This window comes from Bos indicus, chromosome 23, assembly GCF_029378745.1.
Source record: "Bos indicus isolate NIAB-ARS_2022 breed Sahiwal x Tharparkar chromosome 23, NIAB-ARS_B.indTharparkar_mat_pri_1.0, whole genome shotgun sequence".
Taxonomy (NCBI): Eukaryota; Metazoa; Chordata; class Mammalia; order Artiodactyla; family Bovidae; genus Bos; species Bos indicus.
Genome location: NC_091782.1, coordinates 32539038 through 32558896, shown reverse-complemented (window position 1 = coordinate 32558896; position 19859 = coordinate 32539038). Strand labels below are relative to the sequence as shown.

General features: G+C 40.6%; 1 protein-coding gene across 1 annotated transcript; it reads left to right on the top strand.

The window, feature by feature from the left end:
• Positions 1 to 3577: 3577 nt before the first annotated feature.
• LOC109576615 (pre-mRNA-splicing regulator WTAP-like) lies at positions 3578 to 14577 on the top strand. The gene is given in 6 exon segments (XM_070777527.1): positions 3578 to 5292; positions 5811 to 5958; positions 7431 to 7536; positions 9299 to 9466; positions 12526 to 13504; positions 13507 to 14577. Coding segments are annotated over 3 exon segments (1452 nt in total). The 5' UTR covers positions 3578 to 5292; positions 5811 to 5958; positions 7431 to 7536; positions 9299 to 9373; the 3' UTR covers positions 13887 to 14577.
• The last annotated feature ends 5282 nt before the right edge of the window (positions 14578 to 19859 follow it).

Below are 19859 nucleotides of genomic sequence, written 5' to 3'. Positions count from 1 at the left end.
AGTTCAAAAGCATCAGTTCTTCGGCACTCAGCTTGCTTTATAGTCCAACTCTTAACATTCATACATGACTACTGGAAAAACCATAGCCTTGACTAGACAGACCTTTGTTGGCAAAGTAATGTCTCTGCTTTGGCTCAGACCGTTAAGCGTCTGTCTACAATGTGGGAGACCCAGGTTTGATCCCTGGGTTGGGAAGATCCCCTGGAGAAGGAAATGGCAATCCACTCCAGTACTATTGCCTGGAAAATCCCATGGACAGAGGAGCCTGGTCGTCTACAGTCCACAGGGTTGCAAAGAGTCAGACACAACTGAGCAACCATTTTTCTAGGTTGGTTATAACTTTCCTTCCAAGGAGTAAGTGTCTTTTAGTTTCATGGCTGCAATCACCTTCTGCAGTGATTCTGGAGCCCCCAAAAATAAAGTCAACCATTGCTTCCCCATCTATTTCCCATGAAGTGATGGGACCGGATGCCATGATCTTAGTTTTCTGAATGTTGAGCTTTAAGCCAACTATTTCACTCTCCTCTTTCACTTTCATCAAGAGGCTTTTTAGTTCCTCTTCACTTTCTGCCATAAGGGTGGTGTCATCTGCATATATGAGGTCATTAAAATTTCTCCCAGCAATCTTGATTCCAGCTTGTGCTTCTTCCAGCCCAGCATTTCTCATAATGTACTCTGCATAGAAGTTAAATAAGCAGGGTGATAATATACAGCCTTGACTAACTCCTTTTCCTATTTGGAATCAGTCTGTTGTTCTATATCCAGATCTAACTGTTGCTTCCTGACTTGCATACAGGTTTCTCAAGAGGCAGGTCAGGTGGTCTGGTATTCCCATCTCTTTCAGAATTTTCCACAGTTTATTGTGATCCACACAGTCAAAGGCTTTGACACAGTCAATAAAGCAGAAATAGATGTTTTTCTGGAACTCTCTTGCTTTTTCAATGATTCAGCGGATGTTGGCAATTTGATCTCTGGTTCCTCTGCCTTTTCTAAAACCAGCTGGAACATCGGGAAGTTCACGGTTCACATATTGCTGAAGCCTGGCTTGGAGAATTTTGAGCATTACTTTACTAGCATGTGAGATGAGTGCAATTGTGCAGTAGTGTGAGCATTCTTTGGCATTGGCTTTTTTGGGATTGGGATGAAAACTGACCTTTTCCAGTCCTGTGGCCACTGCTGAGTTTTCCAAATTTGCTGACATATTGAGTGTAGCACTTTCACAGCATCATCTTTTAGGATTTCAAATAGCTCAGCTAGAATTCCATCACCTCCACTAGCTTTGTTCATAGTGATGCTTCCTACGGCCCACTTGACTTCACATTCCAGAATGTCTGGCTCTAGGTGAGTGTGAGTGATCATACCATCGTGATTATCTGGGTCATGAAGATCTTTTTTGTACAGTTCTGTGTATTCTTGCCACCTCTTCTTCACATCTTCTGCTTCTGTTAGGTCCATACTATTTCTGTCCTTCATTGAGCCCATCTTTGCATGAAATGTTCCCTTGGTATCTCTAATTTTCTTGAAGAGATCTCTAGTCTTTCCCATTCTATTGTTTTCCTCTATTTCTTTGCATTGATCACTGAGGAAGGCTTTCTTATCTCTCCTTGCTATTCTTTGGAACTCTGTATTCAAATGAGTATATCTTTCCTTCTCTCCTTTGCTTTTCGCTTCTCTTCACAGCTTTTTGTAAGGCCTCCTCAGACAGCCATTTTGCTTTTTTGCATTTCTTTTTCAGACAACTGGGGAACTACTAATTTCAAAATATATAAGGTAGGCTGGCAGGGAATGCAAGCAGGATTCCTATGTTACAGTTTTAAGGCAAAATTCCCTCTTGAGGATATCTCAGTTTTGTCTCAAGGACTTCAGCTGATTGGATGAGGCCCACCCATTATGGAGGGTAATATCCTTTGCTTAAAGTCAACAGCTTGATGATGGGAAGTCCCAGAGCAGACCTTTGATAGCCTTCATGCAGACTGTGCCCTGCTGGTGATCTCGTCTATCTGGATGGCCTCTGGCCAACTGCTGTTTGCCAGCCTCCTCACAATAAACTGAGGAAAATTCTGAAAGAGATGGGAATACCAGACCACCTGACCTGCCTCTTAAGAAACCTATATGCAGGTCAGGAAGCAACAGTTAGAACGGACATGGAACAACAGACTGGTTCCAAATTGGGAAAGGAGTACATCAAGGCTGTATATTGTCTCCCTGCTTATTTAACTTACATGCAGAGTACATTATGAGAAATGCTGGGCTGGAAGAAGCACAAGCTGGAATCAAGATTGCCGGGAGAAATATCAATAACCTCAGATATGCAGATGACACCACCCTTATGGCAGAAAGAGGAACTAAAAAGCCTCTTGATGAAAGTGAAAGAGGAGAGTGAAATAGTTGGCTTAAAGCTCAGCATTCAGAAAACTAAGATCATGGCATCCAGTCCCATCACGTCATGGGAAATAGATGGGGAAACAATGTCAGACTTAATTTTGGGGGGCTCCACAATCACTGCAGATGGTGATAGCAGCCATGAAATTAAAAGACGCTTACTCCTTTGAAGAAAAGTTATGACCAATCTAGATAGCATATTCAAAAGCAGAGACATTACTTTGCCAACAAAGGTCCGTCTAGTCAAGGCTATGGTTTTTCCAGTGGTCATGTATGGATGTGAGAGTTGGACTGTGAAGAAGGCTGAGGGTCGAAGAATTGATGCTTTTGAACTGTCGTGTTGGAGAAGACTCTTGAGAGTCCTTTGGACTGCAAGGAAATCCAACCAGTCCATCCTAAAGATCAGTCCTGGGTGTTCATTGGAAGGACTGATGCTGAAGCGGAAACTCCAGTACTCTGGCCACCTCATGCGAAGAGTTGACTCATTGGAAAAGACTCTGATGCTGAGAGGGATTGGGGGCAGGGGGAGAATAGGAGGACAGAGGATGAGATGGTTGGATGGCATCACCAATTCGATGGACATGAGTTTAAGTAAACTCCGGGAGTTGGTGATGGACAGGGAGGCCTGGAGTGCTGCGATTCATGGGGTCGCAAAGAGTCGGACACGACTGAGCGACTGAACTGAACTAGTTCAATTCACAAACCTCTTTTCCATTTCTTGTTCTAGGATGGTTTCCCCAACTCCTGAACTTCCCACTGCCTTCTGAAATTTCCATTGCTTTCTGGCCCAAGCTCTTTCCCACATCTGTACTTATTTCTTCTCTACCATCTCTATTTTCTTAGTGTTTCTTCTTGGTTTCAGCATATTGACGAGGTCCTAAAGGATAGCCATCATGTTCCTTCCTTAGAGGGAAGGCACAGTTCCCTCTTTGAGGGAAGCCCTGTTCTGGGCGCAGGACAGAGGAGATGAAAACACCCAGGAAAAGGCAGAAGGGAGACAAACTGGTAGCGATGCCGACTGCCAATGGCCTACCTCCATTAAGGAAGAGGGCAATCATTTTTTTCTATGTCGTCACCAAGCACTCTTCCCATACACTTTCAGTTAAGAAACGTATCCTGCCGGTTTCACAAGAGCGAGTGTCCAAAACTTTTTTTTTTTTTTTTTAACTCTCAGAGATTCAGTAACTGCTAAGCTGCTAAGTCGCTTCAGTCGTGTCCAACTCTGTGTGACCCCATAGATGGCAGCCCACCAGGCTCCGCCGTCCCTGGGATTCTCCAGGCAAGAATACTGGAGTGGGTTGCCATTTCCTCCTCCAATGCATGAAAGTGAAAAGTGAAAGTGAAGTCTCTCAGTTGTGTCCGACTCCTAGCGACCCCATGGACTGCAGCCCACCAGCCTCCTCCATCCATGGGATTTTCCAGGCAAGAGTACTGGAGTGGGGTGCCATTGCCTTCTCCTCCAGTAACTGGGTTTAGTGGTATCCGTCAACGCCTTTAGTCCTGAACCGCTAGAAACGAACATGTAGTGTCCTTGCACTGCAAGGTAACCGGGAGACGCCGGGCACGTGCGCGGAGGCAGGTCACGGGGGCACGCTCAGGGACGTGACCTCCTGGAGACGCCGGAAGCCAGGCGCATCTGAGCGTCCAGTTCCGGGAGCCGAGTTCCAGCACTGCTGTCTGGTGAGTGTCCTGTGGCGTCCTTCCGCCTTGTTCTCGGGTTCAGCACCGTGAGACCCCAGACTTACTGGGCTGCCTGGAACAGCCAGCACCGGCCCTGGTTCCAGCCCGGGGACACCCGGTGCCCGGAGAGGCTGGCAGCAGGCATCTGTCTGAGAGACTTTGGAAAGGCTGGCCCCAAGCCCCTCATACAGGACCCTGTCCTGGGTTTGGGGGTCCCCTTTTTGGCAACCGTGCTTCCCACGCTCTGACGAAACCAGGGCCACCACTACTGTATGAACGAAGTAGAATTTTGCTATTTTGCAAGATTAGCACGAAAACATTAGTAATTTTCTGGCTGTGATTCGTAACTTTTCCTTTCCCACAGGTTGGATCGTATGTACTCAAATGTGGAGAAACTGTGCCAAGTGATTAGAAATTTTTGTTTTAGGCTGGGGCCACATCCATGTACTTAACGCCGAATTTTCGAGAAATGTTCCATTAAGTGCAAGTCTTCATTCTACTCTACCCCCGGCAATTATATATTTTTACTTATCTCCTTCACATATTATACACTTTTCATATTGGTTGTGTTTATTTTACTGTTTCAACTAGAATGGACTCTCTGCTAATGCATTTCAAATACCTTGAACAGTTTCTGTGCAAGGTACGCTTCTAAAAAATATTTGTGGATTTAGTGAATTAATAAAACTAGTTATCTTGGTTACAGGTCGTCTTCTTTCTTGTGTGGGTTCTTTGAAGTATTTGCCATGTATCACTTTATCACTTAATTCTTATTCCCCAGGGTGCCCTCAGAAGCCTTCAGTTGAAACTCCAGGCATGATGGCTGTGGACACAAGAAAGTCTACTGGTCAGCTGTTCCAAGCCCCATGGGGTCAGCAGGGCCCTATGATGGTGACAGTGAAGCTGGAGGAAGACCACCCCAGGAATCAGGGTCTCAGCCTTCCAGAGAACCAGCCTCCTGCCTGGGAGATCTTCAGGCAGCCATAAAGTTTAGGCACTTATGCTACCAGGATTTCCCCTGGACCCCGGCTGGCCCTGAGCCGGCTCCAGGAGCTCTGCCATCAGTGGCTCAGACCAGAGACACACACCAAGGAGATCCTGGACCTGCTGGTGCTGGAGCAGTTCCTGTCCATCCTGCCCCAGGAGTTCCAGGTCCCAGTTCGGGAGCATCATCCAGAGAGTGGGGAAGAGGCAGTGACCATACTGGAGAATCTGGAAAGAAAGAGAAATGTACATATAGGAAGGGACAAGTGTGATGTGGTTGTGGGGAACTGGGAGCAAAACTTTCTCAAGTGTGGAAGCTCTGAGAACAGTGGGAAAACCTAGCATTCAGCAGGGAACTGAGCTTCTTCCTAAGCCAGTCCTGTAAGGAGGGGAAGGGTGGGAAACAGGAGATTCGGGGATGGAGTAAAGATGCTGAAGGCATTCTGTAAGTATCATGCTGTGTACTCTACTGGTCATTTCAACATTCACAGCAACAAAGAACTAGGTGGTATCACACATGGAACTAAGTTCAGAGAGGTTGTGTAACTTAGCAGAGGAGACATAGCCAATAAATGAAGTGATAGAGACAGGATTTGATCAGACTTTCTGATCAAAAGGTAAGCATCACTTACCTTTCTGGCTACCCTTTAGCACCCTAATGCCCTGGTTTCTCTTCTAGTCTCTCCAGGGATGTTTCTTAGAAACTCCTCTCTGAGGTTTAGTTCCTGTTAAATTCAGGCCTAATGAGTGCCACTTGTCTCTAGGTTTCAGCTTGTTCTCTGGAACAGAAGATACTTTTGCAGACAATGACCCTTCAAACACTAGATGAAGAATCTTCATATACCCGAGCTCAGCCCCCAGCAGTCCAGTTCAAGGGCGAAAGACCTGAGCCCCAACCATCAGAGGAAACAGGTGAGGCAAGAATTTCTCTAGGAAATTTGGAGTGAAATGAAGTCCCCCATTGGTTTTTTTTTGTGAAGTATGACATGTTAATTCCTTGTAATGAGAGTTGTTAAAGGATATGACAAAGCTGACATTTTAGGTAATAATGATTAAAAGGTGATAAGTCATCTCAGAACAGCTTCTGTAGTATGTTAATTTTAAATATCCGTAGTTGAATTTTCTGCAGATCGTCTGTAGCAAGTGTTACTTTCAAGTATTTTGATGCTTACATCCTTAAGTAGACTCTGATAGGACATTAACATTGTAAAACTATATTGACTTTTTTGAAAGTTACCTCTTATTATTACCAGAGAAGTATATATGCATTGTAGAAAGTTAGAAAATACAGTTGCAAAATAAGAAAACAAGCATAATATTCTATCATCCAGAGATTACAGTGACTTTTTATTATATATTTGAATATCTTTTATGTGCATGTATGTGTATACACACATTCCTTTCACTGAAAAGAGATCATTTCTATGTGCTATTTTGTAATCTATTTTGTTCAGTTAATAATTTCCCTTTTCCCTGGCAATACATTTTAATGTTATCTAAACTCAATGCAAATTCAGATTGTCCATTTTTTCCAAAATGTCTTTAAAGCTGATTTGTGCAAACCAGGATAGAATCCATGGCTGTGGGAGACATCTGGTTGTTGTGCCTTTTAATTCTCTTTTACTTTAGAACAGTTTCTCTTTCCCATTTTCCCTTTCATGGCCCAGACATTTTCATGACCCTGGGCCAGTTTCTTACTCTGTGAAGCTTTCTGGTTGCTTCCTCATGGAATCATTTATTTTGCTGCCCATGTATGCTGTATTTCCATAAAATGGAAAAAAGATTGAAAGACATGGCAATATGATCCCTCCATTGAACAGCTAATTTTTCCCCTTTATAACTGTGTGGTGTCACTTTGGCAGTATGTGATTGGCTCGTTTCCCAGCAACAAAATACAAAATGTTTGAGAATTCTTCTATGGGTCAATCATTTTATTAAGTGTTGCAGAATGATTTTGTGACTCTTTCATTCCTTCTATGTTATTAACTGTTAGTCTTCTTTATAGTGAAGAAATCATCAAATCGTCTGTTTGATCACTTCATATTAGACAGACAAGATTGATGCTTAGTTTTCCCCCTGTATTTACCAATTTTCAAATTCAAAGAATAGTTTAATAGGCACCTCAAATGACAACATGGGATTTTAGGACTTTCTTTGTGTTAATATAATATCATTATGGGTTTAGTAATTTTCATTGAGTCAGTGTGTTTCAATCTACCACAGTTATTACTTATTTTAAAGCTCAGATTGATACATCTTTGCCTAGTTTGGATGTCTTCCACCCTGTTCCTAACTCTTTTTGCCATGACCCTATGAATTTTGAATCCTTGCTTTCTGAACAAAATTAATTATTCCATGCTTACCGTGTACTTTACTTTCCCTAGACCCAGATTTGGTATCAACCCTTTCTGAAGGAGCTTCAGTTTTTCATAATGGAGAACGCTATTGAAGTACAAAATCTGGATGCTGGGAGTGTTCTTTTTCCCTCGGGTAACGATACTTCTAGCACATTTTATGGGTGGAGCTAGATGTACTTTTTTTTTTTCTAAAAATTATGAGTTCATATTGGTGTATTCAGTTTTGTTTTACCACTACAATGTTCCATTATTTTTCTATATCATGTTTTGTCCCTGCATTTACTTTAGTTAATTCCATCCTTATGTTCTCCCTTGTTTTTAAAATTTATTTATTTTAGATTGTAGTAGTTTGTATCGGAAGTGTTCCCAGGAAGCATAAGCAGGGGGAATGAGACAGAAGAGAGAAAAGTGTTCCTAAATGAGCAGATTCTCTTGGTTAATTAGTTGTCCTTTTTTAAATTTTGAGCTGGCTGTATCGATCTGTATATCTATTACTAATATAAATATTTGATGCTACAAATATTTCATTGAACACTGGTTTTGATGAATCCCAAATGTTTTGAAATGTAGCATTTTAGTTATTTTCTAGAAAATCTGAAACGTATTTTTCCTTTGAACCAAGAATTGAAAGTTATAAAATTTTCAGATGGGAGGGCTTATTTTCTGATTTTGTTACTAATTCTAGATTTATCGTTATCAGAGAATGTTTGTGTTGTTTACACCTTTTGGAGTTTATTATGGTTTTCCTATGACCCCAAAATTAGTTTTCATTAAAGGTCACTGCACATCTGAGAAGATGTTCTATTTTCCAGATACAGAACTTCATATACATGTTTATCCATAGATTTAATAATCTTGTAAATCTTCTGAATGTTTATTTTTTGGTCCATTTGGTGGTTTTTTTCTAGACAGAAAGAATGATTAAAGTCTGTTATTTGTTTTGTCTCTTTATCTCATCTATAATTTCTGCTCTAGAAAATTTGTTCCTTTGTTATTTTCTATATAATTATTCAGGTCTGATCCATGATCACTATAAATTGTAATGTTTATTTATCGTTATATTTTTCTTTGTCTCATTTCATGCTCTTGGCTTGAATCTCACCTTTTTTCTGAAATTGAGATCATGATGCCTTTCTTATTTGCATTTGCTCAATTTTCTCTTGCTCATCCTTTATTCATAACTTTACTCAATCATTTTATTTTAGATGTGTCTCTTGTATATTTAGTGTAGTTGAATTTTTCTCTGCTTGATTAATGACCACAAAGTTAGCAATTAAACCACACGCATTTATTATATCATAGTTTCTATGGGTCAAGAGTCTGGGTATGTGGCTTAGCTGGATCCTCCACTTCTGGGTCTCTTACAAGGTTGCAGCCAAAGATAGGTTCTCACCTGAGTTGTGACTGAGGAAGGATCCACTTCCAACCTCACATGGATGTTGGCAGGACTCAGTTCTCTGTCAGTCACACAGACAGAGGGCCTTCCTTACTTCCTGGTTGCTGACCAGAACCCAGCTTCAGTTCCTTGCCGTGTGGGCTTCTCTGTATGGTGGCATTCTTAATCAAAGCCAGCGAACCAGGAAGGAAGGGTGTCAATAGAGAAAGTCTTATGGTAGGTAGAAATTATAGTCTTGGGTAATCACAGAAGTGACATCCTATCAATTTTACCATATTGTATTGGTAAATCAGCCATGCTTTATTCTATCTCACTCCCACACCTGTATTACTCCCATTCCTTTTACTTGGCTCACCTATTTCTCTGAATCCCTGACACTAAATAAAGATAGAAAGTCCTCTGTTAAATCTGAAATACACATTAACCCTCCTAGCACTCTGTCTGTTAAATCATTTTTGAGTTGCCTTTTCTCCTCAAATTGTGTGGTATATTGTTTCAGATGGTGAGATGAGGACTGAGAATTTGACATTAGAAGTGAAACGGGAACCTTGTGAAGAAACAGAATGGTGTAGGGATGGACATCATGAAACTATATGTCAGCATGCCATACAGAGAGGAGACAATGAGCCTAGTGAAAGTTTGGAAATGCAGAATGGGGATGCCACAGGTGAGAAAAATACACGAATGTGATGAATGTAAGAAAATCTTCACCTGGATGAGAGGCCTTCATATGCACAAAAGGATCCACAATGGAAAGAAACCATACTCCAGTACAGAATTTGGGCTTCACAGCAAGGAAAAGCCTTATCAGTGTAAAGAGTGGCAAAGACTTCAGTCAGAAAGCAGGCCTCTCTCAACATCTCAAAATCCACATTGTAGAAAAGGCTCATCAGTGTAATAAATGTGGCAGATGTTTTAGTCAAAGATCAATTCTTTCAAAACATCAAAGTCTCCACACTGAAAAGAAGCCTTTTGAATGTATATACTGTGGGAAAACCTGCCATAGTGCAGACCTCACTGAACATAAACAGTTGCACAACAGAGAGAAGCCTTATGAATGTAGTGAATGTGGGAAAACCTTCAGGCAGCGTTCAAATCTTAGTGAGCATCAGCGAATTCACAGTAAAGAAAAACTTTATGAATGTAAAGTATGTGGAAAAGCCTTCACTCAGTATGCAGGACTTAACCAACACCAGAGAATCCACTCTGGAGAGAAACATTTTGAATGTCTTGTATGTGGTTGAGCTTTTAGCCGAAGCTCAGAACTTATAATACATCACAGAATTCACTCAGGGGAAAAACCTTATGAATGTGCTGAGTGTGGAAAAACCTTTAGAGTGAACTCAACCCTCATCATACATCAGAGGAGTCACACTGGGGAAAAGCCCTATAAATGTGATGAATGTGGTGAAGCCTTCAGTCAACACTTAGGCCTTAACAAACACAAGTTAGGAGGAAAGCACAGAAACCGTCCTAAACTAAGAAAATACACATGTGATGAGTATGGGAAGACCTTCACACAGTTAACTGGCCTGAGAAACCACAAAAGAATCCATACTGGGGATAAGACTTCCCAGTGTCCTGAGTGTGGCAAGGCCTTTACAAGGGGAGAGCATCTTATTGAACATCAGGGGATTCACCTTATCAATGTAAAGAGTGTGGCAAAGCCTTCAGTCAGAAGACAGGTCTTAGTTATCATATCAAAATCCACACAGGAGAGAAACCTTTTGAATGTTCTGAATGTGGGCGAGACTTCAGCTGTAAATCAAATCTCAATAAACATAAGAGAGTCCACTCTGAGGAAAAATCCTATACATATAAATAGTGTAGGAAGGCCTATTAGGCAGAGAGCATTGCTAATCCAACATCAGAGAGGCCACATCCTGCTAAGCCTCAGCAGTGGCGTGAATGAGGTAAAGCCTAGAAGCTCAGCTTTGATTAGTCACCAGAGAATCCACTAAAATGACTCCTTGCCAAGATGTCTGGTGACAACTTCAAGTAGAATTCAGAATTTTTTTCAATTGAGATGAAATGTTTCTTAAACTTCATTACTTAAAGAATGTCAGAGATACTGTGTTGAAAAGTTGTTTAAAAGTCATAAATGCTGGAAAAGTTGAGAATTTGGGAAAATTAACATTAGCAAGAAATTTACCTGTTACTACCTTTGTTAAATGCAGTGAAGTGTCAGTTAACACCATGAAAAGGTAAATAAGGGCTTCTGTTAAAAAATTATTTTTTATACTGAATTCATGAGTTTTTATGTTTTGCTTTTTGAAATCATTTTGATTTCTGAGTAGCCTTACCCTAGTCTAATGTTGAAATTGCTTTTCACGGTACCAGTTGCAGTCACTGGAGTATCCAAGAGCTTGGAATGTGTGAGATCAGCTGTCTGTTTCTCTACTACCTTGTCTTCCTAACCAAGCCTCTGACCAGAATTGAGTGACCTGCAGACCCTTCCTGATCGTGACCTCTTCCCCGCAACCCGCCCCCCCCAAACTAGCATTTCCTGATGGGAAAAAGATGTGTTACCTTCTAAGTGATGTGGAGGGCATAAAGGTTTGGGCCCACAGTACATCAAAATCTAGTGTGGCCATCATGGCTAAAGCCCAGAGCACACATTTTTTATTGTGAACACAGCTCCTTGAGCTCAAACAGAGGACAGAAGAGAAGAGGATAAAGTAAGCCTTTCATTTCAGCATTTTCCATCTCTTACAAATTACATTAACACAACTGAAATCTCCTTCAGCTTCAGCACTGCCTATCTCCCTCAGTCAATGTAGTGAGGAACTTTGCTGAAGCTGGTAATAGCTTTCAAGCACTGGAAGAATATTTCCTCGGTTTTGTGACTGCACTTGACTTCTGTTGGATTTTATAATATTTTTAGGGCAATAGAATTCCCTGTCAAAAGCAAGAAAATCTGGCCCAACCATGGTAAAAATACTGGTTTATTTAAGTCCCTCTTAAGCTACCTAGTTTGCTGATTTGTCATTCTGTTGCTTTTTCGCTCTACTGCCTTTAATCCTCTGAAAATAAGACTCAAAACTTTCCTGTTCACAGAGAATGTTTCCCCTTGTCTCTTTTTGTAGTTACTACCTCTCACTTCCAAGGTGAATAAAACTATCATTTCTCTTTTAGGCCAATGATATTTAACTATCTTCAGGCTCCAGCCTATTCATATAAATACAGTGTTTTCTTAAATGGCAAATATGGAGCATTAAAAGTTATTAAATGTTGTGTCAGTCCTTGAAGCCCAAGTCAAGTGTGACTCACTAGTCCAACACTTTTTTTTAGGTGTAATTTGCATATTCAGATCTACAACAAAATTATTCAATATTCATATATATTATGAAATAATCACCACAAAAATGTCTAGTCAATATCCATTAATATCCATCAACATGGATAACATTTAATATCCATCAACACAGATAACAAAATTTTCTTCTTTTGATGAGAACAGTTAAGATCAACCCTCTTAGCAACTTTCAAGTATGCAATACAGTATTAACTATAGTCACCGTGTTGTATATTACATCCCGATGACTTTATTTTATAATGTAAGGTTGTGCCTTTGACCGCCTTCACCCGTTTCACCCCTACCCTCTCCCCCAACTCTGGCAACCACCTACCTCTTCTCTGTGAATTTTATTTTTTTCCTGTTGTTTTAGATTGCATGTAGAAGTGAGATCATATGGTATTTGTCTTTCTCTGACTTACTTCACTCAGCATAATGTCCTCAAGTTGTTGGAAATGGCAAGATTTCCTTTTTCGGAGGAGGAGCGCGGGGGCCGGCGGCGGCGGCGCGGTCCGACGGCCTGGGCGGCGAGAGGACAGCGCGGGGTCTGCCTATGTGACTGGGTGGGCGCCGGCGCGGCCTCCGTCTGGAGAGGATTCAAGATGACCAACGAAGAACCTCTTCCCAAAAAGGTTCGACTGAGTGAAACAGACTTCAAAGTTATGGCACGAGATGAATTAATTCTAAGGTGGAAACAGTATGAAGCCTATGTGCAAGCTTTGGAGGGCAAGTACACAGATCTCAACTCTAATGATGTAACTGGCTTAAGGGAATCTGAAGAAAAACTAAAGCAGCAGCAGCAAGAATCTGCACGCAGGGAAAACATTCTTGTAATGCGACTAGCAACCAAGGAGCAAGAAATGCAAGAGTGTACTACTCAGATCCAGTACCTCAAGCAAGTCCAGCAGCCTAGTGTTGCACAACTGAGATCAGCAATGGTGGACCCAGCGATCAACTTGTTATTCCTAAAAATGAAAAGTGAACTGGAACAGACTAAAGACAAACTGGAACAAGCCCAAAATGAACTGAGTGCCTGGAAGTTTACGCGTGATAGCCAAACAGGCAAAAAGTTAATGGCGAAGTGTCGAATGCTTATCCAGGAGAATCAAGAGCTTGGAAGGCAGCTGTCCCAGGGACGTATTGCACAACTTGAAGCAGAGTTGGCTTTACAGAAGAAATATAGGGAGGAGCTTAAAAGCAGTCAGGATGAACTGAATGACTTCATCATTCAACTTGACGAAGAAGTAGAGGGTATGCAGAGTACCATTCTAGTTCTTCAGCAACAACTGAAGGAGACGCGCCAGCAGTTGGCTCAGTACCAACAGCAGCAGTCTCAAGCCGCAGGCCCGAGTACCAGCAGGACTACATCTTCGGAGCCTGTAGGACAGGCAGAGGCCACAGGTAAAGACTGCATCGTCTGGCCAACGGACCAAGTAATGGCAGTTCCTCCCGGCAGAGGACGTCTGGGTCTGGATTTCACAGGGAGGGGGACACAGCCGAAGATGACTTTCCTTCTTCTCCAGGGAATGGGAATAAGGCCTCCAGCAGCTCGGAGGAGAGAACTGGCAGAGGAGGTAGTAGTTACGTAAACCAACTCAGTGCGGGGTATGAAAGTGTAGACTCTCCCACGGGCAGTGAAAACTCTCTCACACACCACTCAAATGACACAGACTCCAGTCATGACCCGCAAGAGGAGAAACCCGTGAGTGGGAAAGGTAACCGAACTGCGGCTTCCCGCCACGTTCAGAATGGCTTGAACTCAAGTGTAAATGTACAGGGTTCAGTTTTGTAAAAAAACAAAAAAATTTCCAGCAAATTTTTATACAGTGTCATTTAATTTGGAAGAGGATACTGTGCAGTTAATTAACGCATACTTTTGTCACAATTTGCCTTTTTTGTGGGTGGTTTTTTTTTTTCCTTTTTGCTTCAATACTTCTGCCACTTTGGAAATTGTAACAGTTAATTACTTTGAATGTTGCTAAAAGGACATTTTGTGTAGGGTCAGGTTATTTTTATATGAGTTAATGTGAAGTTGTAAATGGAACTTTTTGCTTAAAGTATAACACAGTGATGTCTGTGTGAATCTGTGTCTACCCTAGAACCTGTGCTGTGTGAGGGCATTCTTACTCATGCTGTTACTATGCTTATGCACCATTCAGACTTGTCAGAGTAGATGTGGGTTTATGACTGCCAAGTTTGCCCAGTACAGTAGTTTTATCACTAAAAGTTGGACTTGTTGAAGGAGTCCTATAGTAGTTTCAGTGTTAGATACAGTTTTTCCCACCATACATCTATGCATTTTCTCTTTAGGTGATTGAATGTTTAAGAAATTTGTGTGCATAGTTACTCAGTTTTTATGAATTGTTGTATCCTGTTAATGCATATTGCTCTGTGACTACAGTATATCTTACCTGTACTGACCAAACTTAAATAAAGATTTTTATTGTAACTCCTTAAAAAAAAAAAAAAAAAAGATTTCCTTTTTCTTGGCTGAACTGTATACACACCCACATTTTCTTTATCCATTTATCTGTCGATGGGCACTTAGGTTGCTTTCATCTGTTGGTTATTGTAAGTAATGTTGTAGTGAACAGGGGGGTACAGGCATCTTTTTGAGTTGGTGTTTTTGTTCATTTGGGTAAATACCAAGGAATAGAATTGCTGGATCATGTTGATGAATCTCCATACTGTTTCCCATAGTGACAGTACCTATTTACATTCCCACCAGCAGTGTACAAGCACTCTCTTTTCACCACATCCTCACCAACATTTATTTCTTGTCTCTTGGTAATTGCCACTCAAACAGATTTGAGGTGGTATCATTGTGGTTTCAATTTGCATTTTCCTAATGATTGGTGATACAGAGCACCTTTTCATGTTATCTGTCAGCCATCTGTATGTCTTCTTTGCAAAAATGTCTATTCAGATCCTCTGCCCATTTTTTTAATTGTTTTTTTTTTTCTTTTGAGTTGTATAAGTTCTTTATACTTTTCAATACTAACTCCCCCATCAGCCATGTGGTTTTGCAAGTATTTTCTCCCATTATGTAGGTTGGTTGCCTTTTCATTTTGTTGATGGTTTTCTTTGCTGAGTTCTCAGTTCAGTTCAGTCGCTCAGTCGTGTCCGATTCTTAGTGACCCCATGAATTCCAGCATGCCAGGCCTTTGCTGAGCAAAAGCTTTTTTAATGTAATGTGGTCTTTTTTTTTTTTTTTGGCATTTTTCATCACCAAGACCAATATCAAGTAGATTACCCCTCATGTTTTCTTCTAGAAGTTTTACGTTTCCGGTCTTAATGTTCAACTCTTTAATCCATTTTGACAATTTTTGTGTATGGTGTAAGAGAGTGGCCCAGTTTCATTCTTTTGCTTATGTTCCAGTTTCCTTAACACTGTTCATTGAAGGGACTGTCCTTTCCCCATTGTATACTCTTGGTTCCTTTGTTGTAAATAAATTGACCATATATGTATGGGTTTATTTTTGGACTCTGTTCCATTGATCTGTATGTCTGTTATATGCAAATAACATACTGTTTTGATTATTATGGTTTTGTAATATAGTTTAAAATCAGAAAGTGTGATGCTTCCAGCTTCATTCTTCTTTTTCAACATCACTTTGGCTATTTGGGGTCTATTTTGGTTCCATATGAATTCTAGGATTGTTTGTTCTATATCTGTGAAAAATATCATTGGAATTTTGGTAGGGATTGCACTGAATCTCCAGATTGCTTTGAATTGTATAGTACAGTGTCAAAATCTAAAGTAGCTTCTCAAAAGATCTTACCTCAGTGAAAATATTGGTTCCCAGCCTTCAGCACTGGGTTATCAACCAACACAAACCCTTGATAGGCACAGCCTGACCCATGGACAGTAAAATCTTGTAAGGGATTCTGAAGACCCTCAATAAGGATAACTAGTCACTTCCAGAAAATGGAAAAAAGGATTTGAGGGGGATTCTGTTTTTTAACCCTTGGAAGGCTAGCTTATATTCTCTTTAAAGTGATGATAAAGATAAATTTCAGGAATGTTTGTAATTTGTTTTAAAAGTAAATGTAGGGAAAAAAACAAGTACTGTATTGATTCATCAGACTCTGAGAAAGCAAGACTACCATATGACCCAGCAATTCCACTCCTGCGTATATACCTGAAAAAAGTTAAAACACTAAGTCAAAAACATAACATGCACCCCAATGTTCATATTTACAGTTGCTCAGATATGAAAGCAACCTAAGCATCAACAGATATGTGCTTGCAGCAACATGGACCTGAAGGATATTAAGCTAAGTGAAATCAGAGAAAGACTATGATATTACTTACATGTGAAATCTAAAAAAGTAATGAATATAATAAAAGGAACACAGAAATAAAGAACAAACTAGCTGTTACCAGTGGGGAGAGGGAAGCAGGGAAGGGTAATGTAGGGATAGAGGATTAAGAGGTACAAACTATTGTGTATAAAATAAGTTACAAGGATATATTGTACTGATTTTATAAGTATTGTGTATAAAATAAGTTACTTATTTTATAACACTTATAAATAAGTTACTTATAAAAAATAAGTTACTTATCAAATAAGATACTTATGTACTTATTTTATAAGTATTGTGTATAAAATAAGTTACAAGGATATATATTACTATAAGATATTATATCAATATAGTAACTATAAATGGAATTTAAAACTTTTAAAACCTTTAAAACTTTTAAATTGCTGTATCATACACCTGTAGCAACATTATACATCAACTGTACTTCAATTATTAAATAATCTTTTTTTAAAAGATTGATTCATCAGAGCATTGATTCATTAGAGACTCTAGGAAAGCAATTCCTTCAACCACAAAGGTCTCCCTTGGCAGAGGGATAGGGGACTTAATCTCAAGGTCCAAGCAATACCCAGGCAGTGTTCCAGCACTAGACCAGTTTCCATGAAACTCTTACTGCATCCAGCTTCTTAGGATTCCCTGGTAAGAGGAAAAGTCAGCCACACTCCCCACCAGATTTTCCCAATATCTGGTCTGGAAACAGGAGGGGGGCAATCTGAAAGAAAGGTCTGTGGCCTTGGGAATGGCTGAAAGCTACTTGGATGGGTGAAAATTATGACCCTGCTAGGATCCAGATCTTAACATGGGAAAATGTTGGAACCTCTTCCTGTCATTATCCACCCTAATACCCCAACCTTGAGTTTGTCATCCCAGTATTGTCTAACACCTTGTTTATGTGGCTTGTTTACCTACTGACAGAAAGGGAGGGTATACAGCCAAAGAGAGGCTGCTTTCCTGGAATTTCTATAGACTCAGAAACTCAAGCGTGCATCCCAGTGGGAGCGGAAAAGGTTGCAACCGTGTTACCACAGCCTAAATTTCGCACAATTCACACCGCCTTGCCTTTTCTTCTCCGTGAGCCTGGGGACACAGTTCTTGGAGAAAGTGAACAGTTCCTGGTCCCCTGATTCCTCCAGGATGCAGAGAGGGCAGTTTTGAAATATTAGCTAAGATTCTCTTTCAGATGGGAAAGGTTCAACTCTGGGCAGCTGATTTGAATGGACGTGGGGATTGTGAGCAGGGATAGAAGAGCCAAGAGAAGCGCGTCATAGAGCTAGTTGTAATCACGGCTTTCCCCATCTAGAGAACCGAAGTCCAGAGCAACATCCTTCAAAAGCCTCCAGGAAAATCGAGGGAAGACTTCACCTGCGCACTGAGCAGATTTTGTTTCCCGGCTTTTGGTTTGGTATTTGGCAATTTAGGTCCTAAGAATGGCTTCTGGTTTTTCCAGCGTTCTGTTTCTTTTGAAGACTTTTGACACCACTGGTTTCACCTTCTCCCTTGCTTGTCAAGCCTAAAACAAACCAGTCAATGAAACTTGATCACGTCTCCACTGGATTTTAAGGGGAAATAATTTGCAACCTTCTCGTTTGAAATACTGCATGAGAGGTAACAGCATTGGGCTGTGGAGACAAGAGTGCTCCGTTTAAACCTCGGCCGGGCAACTCTGCGTGGGACCCTGGGCAGGCACCCATCTTGAAAGGGCGGTACTGGGATTGCCTTAATTTTTTTTTAATTTATTTTACTGAAGTAAGGTTGATAGTGGCTCAGCTGGCAAAGACTCTGCCTGCAATGCAGGAGACCTGGGTTTGATCCCTGGGTTGGGAAGATCTCCTGGAGAAGGGAAAGGCTACCCACTCCAGTATTCTGGCCTGGAGAATTCCATGAACTGTATAGTCTATGGGGTCACAAGGAGTCGAAGATGACTGAGTAACTTTCATGATTGATTTACCACGTTGCATTAATTTCTGCTGTACTGCAAAGTAATGCAGTTACACACACATATATTCTTTTATTTTATGCCCTATCACAGGATATTGAATATAGTTCCCTGTGCTGTACAGTAAGACTGTTGTTTATACATTCTATTTATAACTTTGCATCTGCTAGGAATTCTCTTATTTAATACTGTGTGTAAAGCACTTAGGCTAGTGCTCCACAGAGTAGGAGCTGTGTAGGAGTTTGCCATTATTATCATTACCCAGCTATAAAGAAGGTGGAAACCAAAATTTTTTAAACCTAGAGAGAGGTCCCCACCTCCCCCAATAAGAAGCATGACAGGTTTAATGCCACCAACTTGTGCTCCACGACCGACGGTCTGCACTTCCAGGGAATAAGTAAAAGCTGAAGCTTAGAGCGTGGGTTGGAGGGTGGGGCGGGGAAGGGGTAGGGGTTTTTGCTGGTGAGGAGTCTACACTGTCACTGAATGGAAAAGTTTGGGGAATGCGGGCGGGTGAGTACTTCTCACGGAGCTGTCAGCCTGGGACCGCAGATGTTTTTCAATTTCGCACTTTTACCTACATGCCTTTAAATTATGGATAAGGAATTTCCTACAAATAGGGTATTAACCCCTACTTCATCTTTTCTTGTCAACACAGTTATATGTGTCTTTGCTTATTTACTTATACGCTCCCTGACCGTTGGATGGCATGGTCATCCCTGATGGCATGGTTGAATGGCATCACCAACTTGATGGACATGAGTATGAGCAAGCTCCAGGAGTTGGTTATGGACAGGGAAGCCTGGTGTGCTGCAGTCCATGGGGTCACAGAGTCAGACACGACTGAGCGACTGAACTGACTGACTCTGACTCCCTGACCGTTGCATTAATTCTTCCTTGCTTATTCAATAAAGTGAGGTTAAATATATTATAACTTTTATAATGGACATTTAAAAACACAAAGAAAATATAATGTAGTCTAATGTGTTCATCACCCAACTGTAAAAATTAGTATTTTTGCCAATCTCTCTCTCTAAATATATATGTATGTGTATATACATATATGTATTTCCCAACCTTTTTCCTCCTGTATTTTAAAGAAAATCAAGGCATAATATCATTTTACCCATCAAGACTTCAATACATAAAGGAGACAGAATTTTAAAATATATGTCCTGCTCATTTATTTATGGACATGTCTAGTAGGGGGAAGATGGTTTCTTCAGATTTTTTTTTTTTTTTTCTTCATCTCACTTTATTTTCATCAGTGTGTTAATTTTCTTACAATGATCATTTTGTTTTCTCCACTAGACTGCCAAGGAATTCCATCATGAATATTTTGGGGGGTTTTCCCCCCACTGGGTTTTATTTTCTACTTGAATACAATTTAATGTAATTATTAGTTTATTATTTATTTTGCTAGTATTACAACTACCATAATATCAAATGATTTACACAGCAATAACTATTTGTAAAACAAGTTTCTAAGCATTTCACTGATGT